At 39.7% G+C, this 19841-nt stretch overlaps 1 protein-coding gene across 1 annotated transcript in view; it reads left to right on the top strand.

Annotated features, from left to right (window-relative positions):
* Positions 1 to 19841, top strand: part of SRRM4 (serine/arginine repetitive matrix 4) — a 101214-nt gene that overhangs the window by 46438 nt on the left and 34935 nt on the right. The window contains exons 2-8 of the mRNA XM_072142309.1: positions 7618 to 7743; positions 9364 to 9456; positions 10271 to 10342; positions 10727 to 10753; positions 12422 to 12472; positions 16626 to 16718; positions 19216 to 19357. Coding sequence (XP_071998410.1) covers positions 7618 to 7743; positions 9364 to 9456; positions 10271 to 10342; positions 10727 to 10753; positions 12422 to 12472; positions 16626 to 16718; positions 19216 to 19357 — 604 coding nt within the window. The remainder of the gene's footprint in view (positions 1 to 7617; positions 7744 to 9363; positions 9457 to 10270; positions 10343 to 10726; positions 10754 to 12421; positions 12473 to 16625; positions 16719 to 19215; positions 19358 to 19841) is intronic.

Genomic DNA, 19841 nt, shown 5'->3' with positions numbered 1-19841 from the left:
GTCTGTTTCTCAGCGCATATCGGAGGAGGTGGAGGTGGAGGAGGAAGAGGAGGAGAATGTTGGCGAGACACAAGAGGGGACCATTGTTGAGTCCTTCACTGTTGAGCGTGTATGGGCAGAAGAAGAGGAATTGGAGGAGTTGGAGGAGGAGGAAATGGACAGTCAGGCCAGTGAGGGGAGCGAATTCTTACGCGTTGGTACTCTGGCGCATATGGCAGATTTCATGCTAGGCTGCCTATCCCGTGACCCTCGCGTTCAAAGAATTTATTCCAGCACCGATTACTGGGTGTTCACTCTCCTGGACCCACGGTACAAGCAAAATCTTTCCACTCTCATCCCTGGAGAGGAAAGGAGTGTGAGAATGCATGAATACCAGCAGGCCCTGGTGCACAAGCTGAAACAGTATTTCCCTTCTGACAGCGCTAGCGGCAGAGTGCGTAGTTCTGTGGGACAAGTAGCGAGGGAGAGTAGGCGAGCAGGCAGCTTGTCCAGCACTGGCAAGGGTACGCTTTACAAGGCTTTTGCCAGCTTTATGTCACCCCAGCAAGACACTGTCACCTGTCCCCAGTCTCGGCAGAGTAGGGCTGATCTTTACAGAAAGATGGTGAGGGAGTACGTAGCTGACCATACCATCGTCCTAAATGATCACACAGCTCCCTACAACTACTGGGTTTCAAAGCTGGACATGTGGCACGAACTGGCGCTGTACGCCTTGAAGGTTCTTGCCTGCCCTGCCACTAGCGTCTTGTCCGAGCGGGTTTTCAGTGCAGCAGGTGGCATCATCACCTATAAGCGTACACGCCTGTCGACTGACAGCGCTGACAGGCTGACGCTTATCAAGATGAATAAAGCCTGGATTTCTCCTAATTTCCAATCTCCAGCAGGTGAAGGAAGCTCAACCTGAATAATTTATCCACTCCTCCTCCTCCTCCTCCTCATTTTCCTCCTTCTCCTGCTCTTTGTACAGTAAAGCAGAGGAAACTGGCTATTTTTTGACAGGGCCCACTGGCTCTACCTATAGTACTTTATGCATTTAATTTTTCTGGAGGGCCACCGACCCGGTCCTCTGTTTTAAACAATTTTTGGGAGTGCCACATACAGGCACTCAATCTATTCAATTTTTCTGGAGGGCCACCTACCTGCTCCTCTGGTTTGAAAACTTTTTTGGACTGCCACATACAGGCACTCAATCTATTCCATTTTTCTGGAGGGCCACCTACCTGCTCCTCTGGTTTGAAAACTTTTTTGCACTGCCACATACAGGCACTCAATCTATTCCATTTTTCTGGAGGGCCACCTACCTGCTCCTCTGGTTTGAAAACTTTTTTGGACTGCCACATACAGGCACTCAATCTATTCCACTTTTCTGGAGGGCCACCTACCTGCTCCTCTGGTTTGAAAACTTTTTTGGACTGCCACATACAGGCACTATCCAAATTAAATTGTCTCCATAGCAGCCTCCACACGTTGTCTCCATTGCTTCCTCCAAAAGTCGTCCATATAGCTGCCTCCATACATCTTCCCTTTATCAAACGAGGTGTGTCAGGCAGAAATTTGGGTAGTTTTCATGGATTCCACATCAAAGTTGTTAACTTTGTCGCCACCCAGCTGTGTTATCCACAAAATATACTGGCAAACTTTTATCATTTACCAATATTATTTCAGCGCTTCTTGCGCTTCTGTTTACATTCCCCTCACCCGCCATATCCTAAACTTATAAGAACGCTACTACACTTGATCTTATACAAAAGGTTCTTAGAAGTGCTGTTTGGGGAGTAGCCTAGAGACACGGGCTTGGATTGGCGAAAGCTCGCCTGGCAGCGGAGCGCCAGCTCCATGCCAAGATCCAACTAACATAGTTTTAACTGCAGCACCTTTAATCTACTACTAGTTCACTGCCTCCATACATGGTCCCCTTATCAAACGAGCTTTGTCAGGCAGAATTTTGGGTTGTTTTCATGGCTTCCACAACAATCTTGTTAACTTTGTCGCCACCCTGCTGTGTTATCCACAAAATATACTGGCAAACTTTTATCATTTACCAATATTATTTCAGCGCTTCTTGCGCATCTGTTTACATTCCCCTCACCCGCCATATCCCAAACTTATAAGAACGCTACTACACTTAACTTGGTGCACGCTGGGACCGAGTCTGACCCTGGGGCTGGTGATATACTGCCGACGCAGAGGATTGCGGGGCCTACCTCGGTCCAGGTCTCAAAGGCCTACTATACCTCCTCCTCCTCCCACCCCTCCTCCACCTCCTCCTCCTCCGAATTACCATCCGTGGCCATGGCGCCATCAGTCGCTAGCTCTAGGCACAGCAGCAGTGCCGTCGCTAAGCGACAGCAGGCGGTGCTCAAACTGCTGAGCCTAGCCGATAAAAGGCACACGCCCAAGAGCTATTACAGGGCATTCCACATCAAACTTGTTAACTTTCTCGCCACCCTGCTGTGTAATCCAGAAAAGATACTGGCAAACTTTTATCATTTACCAATATTATTTCAGCGCTTCTTGCGCATCTGTTTCCATTCCCCTCACCCGCCATATCCTAAACTTATAAGAACGCTATTACACTTGATCTTATACAAAAGGTTCTTAGAACTGCTGTTTGGGGAGTAGCCTAGAGACAGGGGCTTGGATTGGCGAAAGCTCGCCTGGCAGCGGAGCGCCAGCTCCATGCCAAGATCCAACTAACATAGTTTTAACTGCAGCACCTTTAATCTACTACTAGTTCACTGCCTCCATACATGGTCCCCTTATCAAACGAGCTGTGTCAGGCAGAATTTTGGGTTGTTTTCATGGCTTCCATGTTAACTTTGTCGCCACCCTGCTGTGTAATCCACAAAATATACTGGCAAACTTTTATCATGTACCGATATTATTTGAGCGCTTCTTGCTCACCTCCTTTGGTTCCTCTCTGCCACCCATTGGTTTGAAGCCTGAGTCCATTTAGGGTATGTCGCCATGCCACTCTCTAGCCTGCCGCTGCTGCCGCTGCCTCTGCATGCCGTCCCCTATAGTGTCAGGGTCAATTATTGGATGTTTTAGATGCTATAAAGCTTCATTCTGTCACTCTGTCATGGCCATGCTGTTGCCCATAATTTTGGCATAATGGTGCGATTAAGCAGCCTCAGAGGCATCCATGCATGCTGCCCCTGCTGTTTCCTGTCCATTTCCGTGGTGTTTCCATCCTTTTCTGAGGTTCCCAGTTGTTTGGCCAAGCTTCCCTGTGCAGAGCCTTGGTCCCCTTGAAAAATGCTCGAGTCTCCCATTGACTTCAATGGGGCTCGTTATTCGAGACGAGCACTCGAGCATCGGGAAAAGTTCGTCTCGAATAACGAGTACCCGAGCATTTTAGTGCTCGCTCATCTCTATCCATTACGTTTCACATAAATTAGAGACTTGTCAGACACCACCCTGTAATTGTATCTAATTTCTGCAGACACTGAACTGAATGGGCTGAACACTGCAGTTTGGGGAAGATGGCTTATAATATATGTTCTGTATCCAGTGTGATGACAGAATTAAATTAGCACAAACAAATTAGACCGGGTGAATGAAACTGCACCTTTTAACTGTGACTGCCAAAGCCTTGCAGCTGGTGTTATACATCCCAATAATGGAGCACAAAGCTTCTGACATAATCAGAGCCACTTGTGAATCAGTGTAATCATAGAGAAAGACTCTCCCTGATTTGCTATTATAATTTTCCATAACAAACTCCAGGAACCTACATGATTAATAATCACCGCTCCACAGAGGGGCTTCCTTCTTTATCTCCCCCATTTAATCTGCACTTTCAGAATTGCCTTGTCGGAGGGATTTATTCTAAGCAAATGCAATCAAAACATCTTGCTTTCCGCCCCCAGACTTCACTGGCTAAATTTAGCTCTTGGAAGAAGGTATAGGGTGGAAGCATCAAGTGGTAAGTGTTTAACTCATTCTATCTCATTTAGTAATGGAGATAGGCAGAAAGAAACCACATGTTTTGTTAAAAATGGAGAATATGATACATCATCTTGTGAAGCTTGGATGATGTTTTCACGCAAACTTTTGACAAATTGTATAAAATTATGTAATTTTTAAAATATTATATGATGATATTTTATGTAATTAAGATCTTTACCATGAATTTAGTGAATTTAGTGACAGTGGTGACCTCTAAATCATGGGTTCCTTTTACTCTAGTTTTAGCACATACAGTATTTGTTGCCATCCACAGTGGACTGCAGTGTCTGGAATAGGGCAGTGCTGCTCTTCCAAACTCGTTCACAAGCACGTAATTGGTTTGTAGAGCTGTGCTACTTCTAGCAACAATGGGGTAGCAGTCCTTCAGTACTAAGGACTACTCTACAGGCTTTTCTGCAGTCCCATTGACTTTGGACTTTGTAAATAAGATGGCTGATGGCTGGCTCGAGCAGCAGAATTTCTATTCATTAAATAGTTTTTATTCCATTCCCTTATTAAAAAAATGTCTGACCATTATACAAGGATCCATCATTATAAAATGGATCCATCAAGTCATTCGGTTATACCATTACATAATATATTAATACTAACCCTCAATCCCCTTTATTCTTAGATCCAGACTCTTTGATATGATGACATAGATTCTGCCATTACTAAATCTTGGGGTAGGGCATCTCATAGTATAACTGTAAATAACCCTTTCTATTAAGTTATTCAATGCATGGAAGGTATAAATTATGTGTTAGTTTTATGTTTGACCACAAATAGTTTCATTACATTTATTATGAGTTCTGTGATGATAGCAAAGTAAAAAACATCTTTCATCAGTAATAAAGATAGCTATACCCATAGACACGCAATAGGGCAACAGTGCAAGATACCTGTGTGGCTCAGTTCCAGGAAGTGTCATTATATTTTTCTTTTCATAAAGAAGGGGTAAGGAGTTAGAACACACTAGAACTATTTGTGCTTTACGTGGCCAACTTTATGGAACTGCTATCATTGGTGTTTGAAAAAAATAACATAAAAAGCTATTGTCTTATCTGGGTTTTTGGCCGTAGCTTACAATGCTAGCAGACGCTGTTAGTCAATGTTTTGACGCTAAGAAAAACAACATCAGAGGGTGTCAGACTGAACGCTGTCTGTTAATAGAGTGGAAATGAGAAGTATTCAGCGCTAGCTGGAAAAATTCCAGGCACATACTGAGATTTCTCCCAGCTCTCTGCTAATGCCGACTTCTGGAGTAAGAACAGTTCTCATATGTCACCTTTAGCTGCATATTTTTTTTAGCAACAGAGCTTTGTCCTTTGGTTGTCTCAATACCTCCCATTCAATATCTGGGATTGTAATTACATCTTCAATACACTGTAAATCTGAAATTAGCCAATGTAAAGTGTAATCATTTTCTTAACTCTGTGTGACCACTTCAGTTTTAATAAAGCTGCTACAGATCACTGGCAAGAAATTGTATATTCACTGACGTGCTTTGTGCTCCGAGTGCCCATTTACTGAGAGGAATTGTGAAACAAGGCCGAGCTACCTTATTGTGAAGTAGCAGCTACGGAAAGACGAATAGCCTTCTGGAAGTAAGAGCTGCGTTAAAGAACAATCACGCCACAGTTAGCTGCCACCCCTGCAATAATGCCAGCAGCCTCGTGTTAGGAGACACTTGTAGGAGAGAATACCTCTGAAACATGGCATCTTAGAGCTTAAAAGAGGGAGGCTCTGTGTTACAGCTTGGTGAACACGATGGGGGAGATTTATCATCAAGTTTCTGAGGTAAAACTGTTTCAGTGGCCCATGGAAACCAATCAGAGCTCATCTTTAACTTGATAAACAACTGTGGGAAAATGAAAGATGAGCACTGATTGGTTGCCTTAGGCAACTAGAACAGTTCTGCTCTAAGAGACATATAAAAAATCTCCCCTGATGACTTAATTCAAATACAAATATGGGAAATATAGAGGTTTACATATGATTCTCTTTTCCAATCACTCAAACATCTTTCCATAGTCATGAATTCTCATATTGCATATATGCATATGTATTTCACATCGGGTGGCTAGAGAAAGCAAATGCAGATGTAAGGGAAACATAATCTATCAGCCAGATAGTGATTTTAGTGACTCATTTTCAAGTGTCTTAAAAGATTTAAAAAGTGCCACCCAATCACACTTACTCAGGGGTTCTGATCCAGGTTCTGTGACCCAAATGATCAGCCATGTTTAGTTCTTTATTGTGTCCTTCAGCTCAAATCTGCTTTTTCTTGCGATACATGAAAAAACAGAGCAAACTGATGTATGAGCATTTAGAAAATTTGGTACTAAGAAATATGGTACATTCATAAATCATAATTTCCAAATTGCTTCTTCTTCTATTCAGAGTTTTGGCCACGGTGGTTCTCAAGCACTGGTCATACTAGACATTGCATTGCTAGTATGTCAATTAATAATATAAGAGAGGCATTTATCACAAAAGTAATCAAGTCCTATCAGTTTAATTAAACACAGCTGAACTCCAATGAAGGAGCAGAACCATTTCAAGCAGGGTCAGAAGGAAATATATACGGCATATGAGTTAAATATGAGTCCCATCTACATTTCTGTTTTTTCTTGGGTACAGAGTGCACATTAATGAGCAAAAATACTTATTTTATCTTACCAATTGGCTGCAATGAAACAAAGTGTGAAAAATGTAAAGGGCTGTGAATACTTTCTGTACCCACTGTATCAGACTGATCTATATGCTGTGAGATAAAAGGGGGTGGGACTGAACTGTTGGACTTGTGGCAAAGTCTTGTTAATGAAGGAAAAGAGGGAATTAACCATCTGAATTTAACTCAGAGATATTTTGGCGGCAGGAGAGTAATGCTGCGCTGAGCAGTGTGGTGTATAACTTTGCATAGGACATGTTTTATATATTTATGATAATAAAATTGTTATTATCTAAGGCTAAGGCTAAGGTGTACATAACCTTTAAAATGGAGGAGTACTTGCTTAAACAATTGTTGCAAAACCTAAAACCACACCAACCAAAACTTTTTAGGTTCTACTATGACATAAGATACTTTTCCTCCGATATGACATCTGAAGTTAAATAACATAAATACATTTTTTACAATCAACCAGAATACTAAATCTTATAGTTTGCATGTTCTCCTTGCAAAAGCAGCTCTCATTGGTTTAGGCATGCTTTCCACAAGAGTGCTATTTGGTATCCTATGTTTGTCTGGGAGATATAATTAGAGCCTCACACTGCCTCCGTCCCATCATTTTCCATAGTACGAACCAGAGGATAGCCATACCTTGCTGTCCACGTGATGTAAAAGAAAATAACATGAAACAAGGTCATCTTCTTCAAATGCTACATGGTTCTGATTTTCACATGAATTTTACAGGCACTTCTGGCACTGGGTAGGGGTCAACAAGGGTACTCTTATTGGTTTGTGTCTCCCCATGAGGCTTTATGATTGTCCTTCCTTGACCATTTTGTATAAGAAACATCCCACCTAATTTAGTAATGTAAAATCAAGGAAACTTAGCTTGTCTTCAATATCAGTAGCTGTAATTTATTAATATAGATTGATTTCTTAATTTATCAAGAGTTGTATAATAAAACATTTTAAATATATGTTTTCAATTGCAGTGAGAATGTGAAATATACATCATCTCCAAACCAAGCTACAAGACAGGAGACACTCACTGGAAATCTAGAGAATGGGGGTACAACAGGAAGACTCGGGAGAGAGCTCTGCCCAGGACAGCACCATAGGTGAGGGGAAAGAAACACCATGACGTATCTAAAATTCACAAGTAAATGTATTCTGAGTTGAATTATATTGAATAGATGTAACATAACAAATCAATATAATGACCTGACACTGAAACATGTAATAGCATTACACTTACAAAATATTGACATTACACACGTTCAAGACCATCCATCTTGCTAGATGTAAAAAAAAAAAACTTTTGGAAAATCTCTGGATAAAACAATTTCCTTGATAAACCTCAAGTTAGTTATTTGCTGACCTCCAAGATGAGTATGATGGGGAATTCAATATACACAGGCATCATGTTGCCAACATGTGAGCAGTCTGCTCCAGGCCTATGGCTATTCCAAGCACAATTCAAAGCTTTTTTGTTGTTATTATGTTGAGAACATTTTATGATAGGTGAACAGCACTTACTTCATGTATGCCAGCTACTGGGCTTTTATACCGGTAATCAGAGTGCTGATAGGAGCTCTGTCCTGAATAGAGGCAATGTTTGCTGACTCCCTTCGGGCTGCTATTAGCTCCTGTGATGTATCCAACAACAACAGCACATATATAGGCAACTGTGACTCTAGACAGTATGGAGGTCCTACTGAATATATATTAATAAAAATTTCTCAAGCATCTTAAAATCTGTACAATATTTCTCAATAAGTGTATGAGAGACACAGTATACGTCTATTCATATACTGTAATGCTACATGTATATACATTAAGGGGCATATTTATCAGGGCCTCTGCGCCACGTCAGTGGCTAGCTTATAGCAAGCACTTGCAATCATTCTCCCCAATCCGCCACCTTCACGCCAGTGGGCCGTGAAGGAGTGTGAAGGGGGGGGGGGGGGGGGCGGCTGGGAGTAGGCCTGCGCACTCAATACAGCCAGACACTTTTCACATGTGAAAATTCGCCTGCTGCGTTTATTTCTACGCCAGGCAGGACCCTGGTTTATAAACATGATTGCCTTTTTAGTTAAACAGACTCAAACCTGTCCACAGTTTATTGTAGTATCATCCACAAGAAAAGGAATAAATGTCTAATTGTTGGGTGTATGACCCCCATCGATTGGCAGAATTGGGGAGTGTGAGCCACTTGACCTGCCAATACTGCATAAGACTTCCAGGATCTGCCATCCTGAAGGCAATCCCAAAAGTCTCATAGAGAACTAATTTAACAAAAGGTTTGTCTGTCCTGAGTCTATGTTACCTATGGGATAGCTTCCAGGACAGGCAATCCTGGAAAGGCTTATAACTAAAGATCACCGAATGGAGATACCCAGTTCCAGATTCCACTGATTATTGGGAGTCCTTATAGAGGAATATCCTTTTAAAGCCTACAATATTGTTATAGTTAAATTGTATTATTTTATCATAGCCATCATAATCCTCTTAATGAGGATTTCACAGATTCCGTCTTCACCTATTTTTCACTTGAAGAGGAGACATTTTCTACTTGTGCTGACCTACTTTATGTCTTCTATGTTATTCTGTTACTTTCAAGGTGTATTTAGAGGTAATGATATTTCCGGTTTAAGAAGATAGGTATGAATGTTGAAATAATGTTTACTAAAACAACTTACTTTAACATGAATTCAAGACAATCCTTGTCTTCTGTCTAGGGATAGGTTCTTAGAAACTGAAAGACTCAGTCCATCACCACCTCCCAAGGGGAAAAAGAAAAAGAAAAAATCAGATCGCAAAAAGAGAAAAAGGTTGGTCTAATTTTGGATTAAGCAACATCATGTACAATAGGATTATAAATATGTAATTCACAACACTACACTAGGACATTTCATACACAAAAACTTTTTGTTTCTTTGTGCAATCCCTCCAGCAGACGTGGCCGTAACCAAGGACACAGTCTTGTTTCTAAGAAACCATATGACTACATTTATAAGAAATTATCTTCACACAGGAACATTTTTTTTAATAACATCCGATTGAAGAAATGTTTGTATATGGCAGATTAATGAAACTGAAAGTGAATGCCCATTCGAGAGTACCCCTTTAACTTCTGACAAATTGCAGACCTTAGGGACATGGCCCCTGCTGTGTGTAATAAAATCTTTAGAGCAGAAAATTGATTATAAGCTTTACTTATATGTAACTTACACATATCTTGTCCTTAATTAAATCTACATAATAATAAAAACTGTCTCCCGCCCTTTCTCACAGGTCGTGGTAGATATACTTAGAGGCGCTGACCTCTTAGTATAATGTCATGCGACAAGCACTGGCATAGGCTGCAGATAGTGTGTTGGCATGTTTAGCCCACTCTAGACCCATTTGGTGTGGAGGTTGCGTAAGGAAGGGGGGGGGTTGCAATTACTGGTCTTGCAATAGGAACTGTGCCAGTACAAGCCTTGATAAATCCCATCTTTAGTGCTTACCATGACTATTGGATGTGATACAATGTGTACTCCACAAAGGGATTTTGAAAAATGTCAATTGTTCTATTGGAACAAGCATTAAATATGTTTTATTCAGAAAAAAAATATTTATTTCATCCTTTGCCTACTACTCCAGGTCTCGGACTTACAGTCCTTCTCCAGTGAAAAAGAAAAAGAAGAAGAGTTCAAAGAAACAGAAGAGACACAGGTATGAGACCAATTTGGCTCCACTTTCTTATCAATGTTATTTTCTATTTCTTAGCTCCTGATATTGGTTTGAGTTTGGTTGAAATTTTAGATACACCAATGGTGCATGTTGGTAATACACTATTACAATAATCAGATAATATAAAACTCACTGAATACAATTCTCAAGAGACTAGACCAAACAAAAAAAACTTATCTGTCATAAATGTATGGCATAGTCATTTATTGACGATCCCTTACATATGGCTGATGATTCTTTTCTCAATGTCATATTTGTACCTGTGTAGCTTGTGGTTTTATGTATTACAGTATGGGAACACAAGCTTTCAGTAATATATTTAGAAAAATGAAGTTCATAAATTCAACTTGTTTCTGATTTCCCTAGGTCTTCATCAAAGAAGAGAAGACACAAGTAAGTGATATCCTGTTGCCTATAAAACACGTACATTTGCAACCACAATGAAAGCTAAATCACCCTCTTTATCTTCCGAACAATTTCAGAAAATTATGGGTAAATAAATGGCTTCACCTTAACTCATAAGGATATTCAATCAATATCTCCACTGGATTTTTGTTATATGATAAACCAAATCTTTGAGAAAATCCAGAATAGTTGTTTTAATCCTAATAGATATTTATATTAATTTGCTCTGGTCTAGTATTGTTATGATTTTGGGATGATTTAGAATTTGTCCTGCTGATGGATTATAAATAAGCCTTTGGGCCTTTTACCAAATGCTTGTTTGGCCAGCAGGTTTTGCCTACAATATCCCCATACAAATGCATGTTCAATTCAACCTGTAACCTTACACGCAGGATGATAACTATACAATTTTAAGAAAAAAAAATGATTCATGGAAAAGTTAAAGAGAATCTGTCACCAGGTTTTATCTGAATAAACTACTAGACCCCTCAGGTAGGGTATGAAATGCCGTTTCCAGAATTCCCCCTTTTAGGTGAAATCTCACCCATTTACCCATAAAAAATATCCCCAATAGTCAGGCAAATATGACTTTTCTCACCTCATTTAAACATGAGATGAGTAAAGCTTGCAGATGCAGTGTCATTTCCGGAGCCCACATCTATTGTTCTATAGTACCTGGAAACATGCAACTTATGTCATATTGAAGATAAGAATGTCATCTTTCAGATCACTAGGTTTATGGTTTTGTGAGCTACAGAACCAGAGGTACAGACAGCTAAATATATAGTTTGAAATTAAAGCTGCACGTACAGATCCAGTTCCTGTCTATTTTTTAACAGCCTATGGGGCACATTTACTAAGGGTCCGTCTGACGCATTTCCGACGAGTTTCCTGAATTTTTTAATTTTGCCCTGAATTGCCCCGGGTTTTTGGCACACGCGATTGAATTGTGACGCATCGGTGCTGGCTTTCATGCGACACAAACCGCGGAATTTAACAATGAAATTGTGTAGCAAGATCAACACTCACATGCATCGGGAAGAAGAAGGTGAACTCCGGTGGACCTCAGCGGGGAAGCGACAGATGCAAGAAATTGGACGCACGATCTTAGTGAATCGCGGCAGCTCCGAATCCTCGTCGGACATTCCGGATTGGCGGCGTCAACTGGACAGGTAAGTTAATGTGCCCCTATGTGTTTAGTTCTGTAGCTCACAGTACCTTAGGGGATTTGGAAGATAACATTCTTGTCACAAAAAGAATGTTTCTATGTACAATAGAATGGAAGATAGGGGCTTCTGAAGTGACACTTCCCCTGCAACCACTAAACTTGACTCATTTTATGCCAAAATGGAATGAGAAGAGTCATATTTGCCTGACTTCGGGGAGATTTTTTTAAAGCATATGGATGAGATTTTACAGAAAAGAGGGAATACTAGAAAGGGCATTTCATAGTTTAGTGGGGTAAAACTTTGTAACAGATTCTCTTTAACAGTCAATTCTTTTGAGCATAGTCAACCTGGTTACATGGTTAGGCTTGGCTTACTATAAGATATAAGAGATCATTATCCATGAAAGTTTGTCCATTTGTCTGACCAGGATGTTATAAATAGTTTTATGTCTCAAATATTGCAGTTAAAAAATTGCTCCTTTTCCTAGTTCATCCAGTCCAAAAAGTAAAAGAAAGCAAGACAGGAAACATAGAAAGCAGTAAGTATTTATCTTCTCTCGTTAAATTGACCTACTATAATATGTTGAAGACCTCTAATGATCTACTGCTGTTGTTGGCCATAAATGGTGTCCAAGTTAATAAAAATAGAGTAGTTAATAAGAGAAGAGTAGCACCATGTATCCCCAAAAATAAGACAGTGGGGCAGATTTATCTTAAGTTGTTCTATTTTGTGTTGTTTTTTGCACCTAAAATGTCTCTATTTTGCACCATATTTGTCTAATGTCAAAATTTGCTTGGACTTTTTGTAAAAACTATCAATGCCTTTTGGCGGGGGGGATTTTATATAAAAATCAAAAATTGGATAGAATTTTATGTTTTAATGATAATACTGTTTCAGCTTTGTATATAGAAATGACCCATCACAGCCTGCTTTTTACATAGTGCGGCCGCAGTCACCGCTCTTTTATCACATTATAAGGAGAATTGTGCGGCTCAGCAACATGTCCTTACAATGTATATCACTGACCCATCACTCTGTCCGTATAGAGGGTGATACTTTGTCTGATCCGAAAGCAGAGGGAGGAGTCAACCTCAGCAAAAGATAGTGACTGGCTGTTGCCATTGTATTTGGCGGTTTCCCAATGAGGTCAGTGCCCTTATATGGAGACTGAAATAACTGGGGACCTCCCACCTGCTGAGTGACACTTGTGTTCAGGCAAGGGAAAGGGGTTTAATGTGAATGTGAATTATGATGGTTTATATTGTTAAGCAATGATAATTGTTTTCTGTTTAAAAGAATCAATTTTTTTCCCCATTGAAGTCTATGAGAGAGTAAAAATTTGCATCAATGTGCAGTTTCCATGCAAAATTCTCAGTCAAAACAGATGAGAAAAAAAGAGGGAAAAAACGCATGCGGAAAATCTGCATTAAAATCGATATAAAAAATGCAAATATTGGATGCAGATTTTATGCATAACAATCTACAGAGCCGAACACACAGACAGTTTTTTTTTACCTATATTTTAAAACCAAAAAAAGAAGAAAGTTGATTTATCAAATGTGTCTGATTGTTTTGTTTTTTCTTTGGTTATCTGCGCCTGCTCTGTGGAGGAGCACTTTTAAGACTTTTTTGAGGCATTTTAAAAAAGTTCCATGTCATAAATTAGAAAAAACATTTGGAATTACTAAGTTAAATAAGGCAAACATGGCTAAAATCCATGTGCCACTTACTTTTGGAAAGTCTCAAAAAAAAGACGCAAATACAGGACAGTACCAGCATTCTAGGACACAAAGCAATGAGTGAATGTACTTCTGCTTATTCCACATTGGTTTCCTTTCCAGTATATTCATTACCTGCCATAGGAATAGATACACAGCCAAAATCTATGAAACAAGAGAGAGACAGCAACAGATGAAATGTATCCAATGTGTTTGAAAGTCTGAGAATGGCTGCAGCTAAAACATAAACAAGAGAATATAACTAGATAAGGGTACCTAGCCGTAGCCGGGTGGGCATACCGCTGTGCACTGGAGAGGAGGAGGAGGTGACCCCTCCAACCTCCATAAAGAAAAGCGCCACATGGCCGCACACGCTGGGAAAGATAGATATGTCTATGCGTATATTAGCTTATACATCCCCCAAACGGCCGTCTGAATGTACCTTAAGTCTCAGATTTTACTCTTTCTCAGCTAAATACATTCGTCTAAAATTTGAATTAACTCAAAACCATGGACAAAGTGCAGTTTACCTCCATAAAAGTATTATGTGTAAGATTTCAAGACGATACCCAACCTATGACACTAAACTTTCTATGTATCCTTCACTGTTATACAGTATTCACTGTATAAAGTATTGTCATCTCCTACATTGCTTTTGGGAAGATTGTGCAGATTAGCAGATGCTTTTACTGTAAAGACTTGCAATTTTTATAAAGTTTATAACAACCTGGTGATGAGCCTTCCTCAAAAACCTATGGGTTATATGGATCCTCTAGCAACCATTGCAACATTACAAATGGAAATCTGAACGGTGCCATTTCCAAATGTGTTACTTTTCTATTCAAGATAACTGTTTGAAATAAAGCAAAATAACATCACAATCATGACAATTGTACAGTGAGTAATAATATTCTCATAGTCTATTGCTGTTCCATTTCCATTCCGTCATGTAGATCAGATAACAGAAAAGGAGACATGCTGTTTTTCTGTTCTATTCTGATTGCAAAGCATATTGGGATGACATGAACTACAGGGGACTTCCTTTCTATCTTCTGGAGAGCAGCCGTGATTATTATTGCTGTCAGTAATAACATTAGGAGTCAGTGACTTAGCAGTAGGTGCTCGGTCTGCAGGAAATTGCTGTACTTAGGTTCTGCCATATGAATACAGTAGAAAGAATTGGAGCTACAAAGCTTTTGTTTTTGAAGGAGAGAAGTTTTATATGTGCTGTGTAATGCAACTTAACACATTAAACTTTAATTTATTGTCATACTGGAGCTGCCAAGTGTCAAATATGTGAAGTAATGTATTTTTAAAATATATTGCTTTCTAGCTATTGTATCTCTGTTCTTAAAAAGGCTCAATCTCCCCCTAGTTAAGAGAAACGTTTTAGATTGCATGTTTTACATTCTTCATAAATCTGGCCCAACTGAGCACTGGAAAGCCCATTTCAGTGCAGAAATTTGTCTTGCATGAAGATTACTGCAGCCGTGCCACAAGGCGGTCGAATGTGACACAAATGTGGAGCATGTACTTCTTAAAGGGGGTCCTACAAAAGGAAATTCTCACATTTCAATCATCTAGTGATGTTAACATAATACAGATCATTTGAACCCCTTACTTTACAATTTTACTCAGTTTTATTGCTTTTTTAGCTCCTATCACTCAGAGATGGTCATTGTAAGATTCCAGGGTGTGGGTGGGGACTCTCTAATCAGAAACACTATCCATCTAGTTCTATGGGGTGACAATGTGGTTAGATTATCAGGGTACAGGTGTATATACACTTTCATCTGGCTACTGACATTGTACTAACCCACTGATACATAGAGAGATAAGACACATAAGAGATAAGGAGATGCATGAGATTACACATATACTGACAGACAGAGGCTGACAGACTTTTACACTGTTACACTGTGAGCTCTTCTACAACTCACAGATTTGTGCCTGCCTCCCCCTTCCCACAGATCACTTATCTCCTTGTAGTTTGTAGTTTCTCTCTGCTCAGAATCTACTGGCAGGAAGTAATCAGTGAGTGTCTCTGAGCTCCATGCAGGGGGCGTGGTTACATGCATACAGCAGAGAGAGAGACAAAAATCTCAGCTCAACATCTCACACAGAAATTCAAGATGGCTTCTGACCCTAAGTCAGAAGTTACAGGGTCGTGTATAGCGGCAACTAAAATTGTGTACACCAGGACTGATAGAGACAGGTTGGACTTATATTTGTGAAATGCTGTATTTTTGTTAATAACAGTGAATTAGAGAATGTGTTTATCCTAAGTACTTATCCCTATAAATACATGTACAAACAGTTTGCACTGAAAAAAAAACCTTAGTAAATGTGTGCCTTAATTTCCTGTATTCAGGCAGCAGGTTATACAGCAGAAGGAGCTAAGCAGATCGTATACATTGTTCTATTTGCAGGCAGGAAGTTGTAGAGCGGGAAGACCTGTCTCTGCACCTGGTTTTGGTTAAAAATATCTGATGCAAAAAATGAATGACTTGCCAGTAAGCCCTCTGGATTAGACAAGATACAATTCAGAATGTTTTCTCACAAAACTAGATATCAATCAGAAAGGAAGTGTAGCATCTCCCAAATGTGAAAACCTGTAATGTTTTGGGCACATCTGTCATTTTTGAAACAATTCAGTTTTTACTTTTATGCAGTGATCTTCTAAATGCACTGCTCAGCACAGCACCTTCATTAATTTGACATATGCCATTTTGTTACTTTGTTTTTCAGGTAAAAAAACACACCAAAGTAGTATCCCATCTGCTTTAAGCCTGCTGTGCTCTAAAAACCCAGTTCATGTCTAAATTGCTAGAATTTTTAGAATATATCAGCGCATTTCAAACTAAAAGAGCCTTCTGTAGTTGGCTAATTCATTAGGGTTCAGTATTGTACATTCATACATAATGAATGCAAATTGTAAAGAAACAAATAACATTTTATCATGTTTTCTCATAGCTCACGCGGTAGGCCTCGAAAATCCCACCATCATCGATACCAAGATTCTCGATCTCCAAGCACTGAGTCTAGATCCCCAAGCTGTGAAAACAGGTAACATTGATTAAGAGCACAAAGCTAATTAATTAGAAACTACTGGTGATCAAATGACATGACGCAAGACAAAACTCCAACAATGACCATCACAGGATGGACATTACCAGTACTTGAAAGACCTTGATAACTAATAATATGGTCCCTCCCTCCACTAACGTGTCTTATATTTTAACTAAGAAACACAGGTTTAGAGTAGAAACAGTGAAACCTTCTTGCAACAACCTTAGTGGTCTTCTAAACAGGAAGTCTGCTGCTCAAAGAATTATTTATAATTTATGGTGGAACTGAAGATCTACCGCAGGAAATTTGAAAAGTGTTCTTTTAAGGGAAGTTTTAATATATGTGACTTTAAAAGAAATAAAATACAAATACATTTTGAGCTTGTTACTTGCAGGTCATAATCTCTCTCCACAGTGTCATGTAGAGTAGGCTCCTGAGAGGCATCCTACTACCAGTGGAAGTACATAGAGTACATCTGACCACTGCTGTCGATCTCTGCTGGTCAGGAGCTGTCTTTAGTTCTAGGGGGTAAACCTTTGAAGGCACTTTGCACCCTTAAAGTGATCTGCACATACTCATTATATAGCTTTACTAAGTCTTGAAGTAGCATATAATTTCAACCTTTCTAGGTGAAAGAAACTAAATAATTATTCAAAGGGTCAACGTACACTTTAACCTGTTATGTGGTCCCATAGATCGTTTCTTCATTATGAAAGGTATTAAAGGTAGCTACCAAACTGTTTTCCACTACAACCTTCTATTTTCTGCACAGTAACCTGTAGAGCAGGTTTCATAAAATTACTACATAATCTTTTCTGGCAGAGCACATAAAATACCACATATGACTGCTGAATATAAAATAATGTACCTTTCACTTGACTTTATGAGAGTCCTGCTGAATGCATACAATGTAATGGCTGTCAGTGGGAAATGCCATGGAATAAGCAGCATGTGACTGGCGCTGAAGTGATTCTGTGCTCTATTATTTACATTCTCTTTTATGACAGCTTCTGCAGCTTTTTATGAAGGTGACAGCCAGTTGTCTCTGCACGTGTCCGGTTGTTTCTGCAGACCTCTACATGCAGGATCATTTACACCTTTCATATCGCTATCTGGCAGCTGTCACTAATGTTATGAAACCCATAAAGAAACTTCCCTGTACAAGAGTTCTAGATTCTAAAACACTTGCTCAATGATCCATTTTCCATGTGGCATTAGAGGTGGTAATGTGATGGTAGCATAGTGAATTTACAGACGGTGTTACTTTTTACCAGGGATTTCTATGAACAGACAAATACTAGAACGTCTTCATGTAACAGCAGGGAAGAAAGAAAACTCCTTATGGATACTGGGGGATTCTGGGAAATATGAAAATGTTTGCAGGATGAAATAAGGAAACCATTGCCTCTTGGCTACCTTGCACTGACATTGTACTAACACACTGACACATAGAGAGAGAAAATCAGAGATGAGGAGATGCATGAGATTACACATATACTGACAGACAGAGGCTGACAGACTTTTACACTGTTACACTGTAAGCTTTGCTACATTTCACAGATCTGTGCCTGCCTCCCCCTTCCCCAGGATCACTTATCTCCTTGTAGTTTGTAGTTTCTCTCAGGATCTCCTGGCAGGAAGTAATCAGTGAGTGTCTCTGAGCTCTGTGCAGGGACTGTTCCTAGAAAGGAAAAGCCTATTATATTTCAGTTTTCACATTTGTCACTATAGCAGGTGCAAATAGTTACTGTTCATGACTTCTCGGCTTTAGGCTGCTTTCACACGACTGTAGGGGGACGCATGTATGGCTGCAAGCTTGCGGCCGTACATACATCCCCCATAGACCAACAATGATCGCAGGGAGCGATATGGTGCCGCACATGCCCTATGTTTCCCTGTGTTCCTGGCCGTATGTAATGCATTGAAATGGAGAGGGGCAGGGTCATCCTTCCTCCTCTCCATCGGTTGTAGCCGTGCAGGCATACGTCATTGTAAATGCAGCCTTAGTGTGTAGTCTTGGACAGGTTCATAAAAGGGAAGCTTTAAAGAAGCAAGATGACAACACCCCCTTTACACTTGGTACTGCTTTGTATTAAGGTCCTTTTCATTTAAATATTTCTGCATCATTTGGTGTCCTGGAGCATAATGTGCCTCAGCTTCAATTGCCCTCAGGTAGAGTTCAAAATGAATTGCAACAATGTTCTAAAAAGATGAAAATATATTATTTTTCTCTATCTACTTGTATCTAATTTATAGATTAATCATAACTGAAGCATATGACTTTCCCTTTAATAGATTTCAATTATGTAGGCTGAAGTTAAAACCAGAATAGATTGTGTGCGGCTACACTAAAATAGCAGAAGAGAGAAAATCATTTCTGAACGAGCCGCCGTTTATTGGCTTAAAATCATTTTACATGGATATTAGGATTAATTCTACTTTTCAATATTCTAAACATCTTCAGAATTGCAATGGTTTCTTTTCCCTTATTCAGAGCAAGAGAGCAATCTAAAGAAGAGAGACATCGGTCAAGGAGAAAGAAACACAAATATCATAACTCTAGGTCTGTAAATAAGAAGCAACGAGAAGTCACCCCAGTGTCTGCACATAGCAGCATCTGCTCCTCCAAGTTAACAGTAAGTGGAAACCTTCATTCTGAAATAGCAACGACATATCATAAACTTATGTGTTATCTAGAAGGATGGATGGAACATGTTGCAGTTATTTAGATTTAGTGCTGGATGGATTTGAAAACCAGAAACATATTGGATATCCAAGCAGAGCTCATGGTGGTGACTTCCAAAATCCAATATTTTCATGTTTTGATTATTTGAATAGTATAACATGAGACCTAATTATGCATCATATAGCCTAATCCACACAGGATTATGGAGGTGAGGGGCATTTATTTATTTTGGTGCAGTGTAGCTCTAGAATCGTGCCATATTTTCAGTGGGATGTAAGTGGCGCAAGGGATTAATGAATTGGCGCATGGACTGAAAGGTTTAGAACTCCCTAGACTTGCTTTTAGCTGCTCTCTTTTCGCGCCACAAGTTGGGGTAAAGAAACGATTTGGAAAAATAGAAGCATCAGATAACTTTATGGTACATACTATTTTAC

Source organism: Engystomops pustulosus, chromosome 1 (genome assembly GCF_040894005.1).
Source record: "Engystomops pustulosus chromosome 1, aEngPut4.maternal, whole genome shotgun sequence".
NCBI classification, from domain to species: Eukaryota; Metazoa; Chordata; class Amphibia; order Anura; family Leptodactylidae; genus Engystomops; species Engystomops pustulosus.
This window is presented reverse-complemented; position numbering and strand designations above follow the sequence as displayed.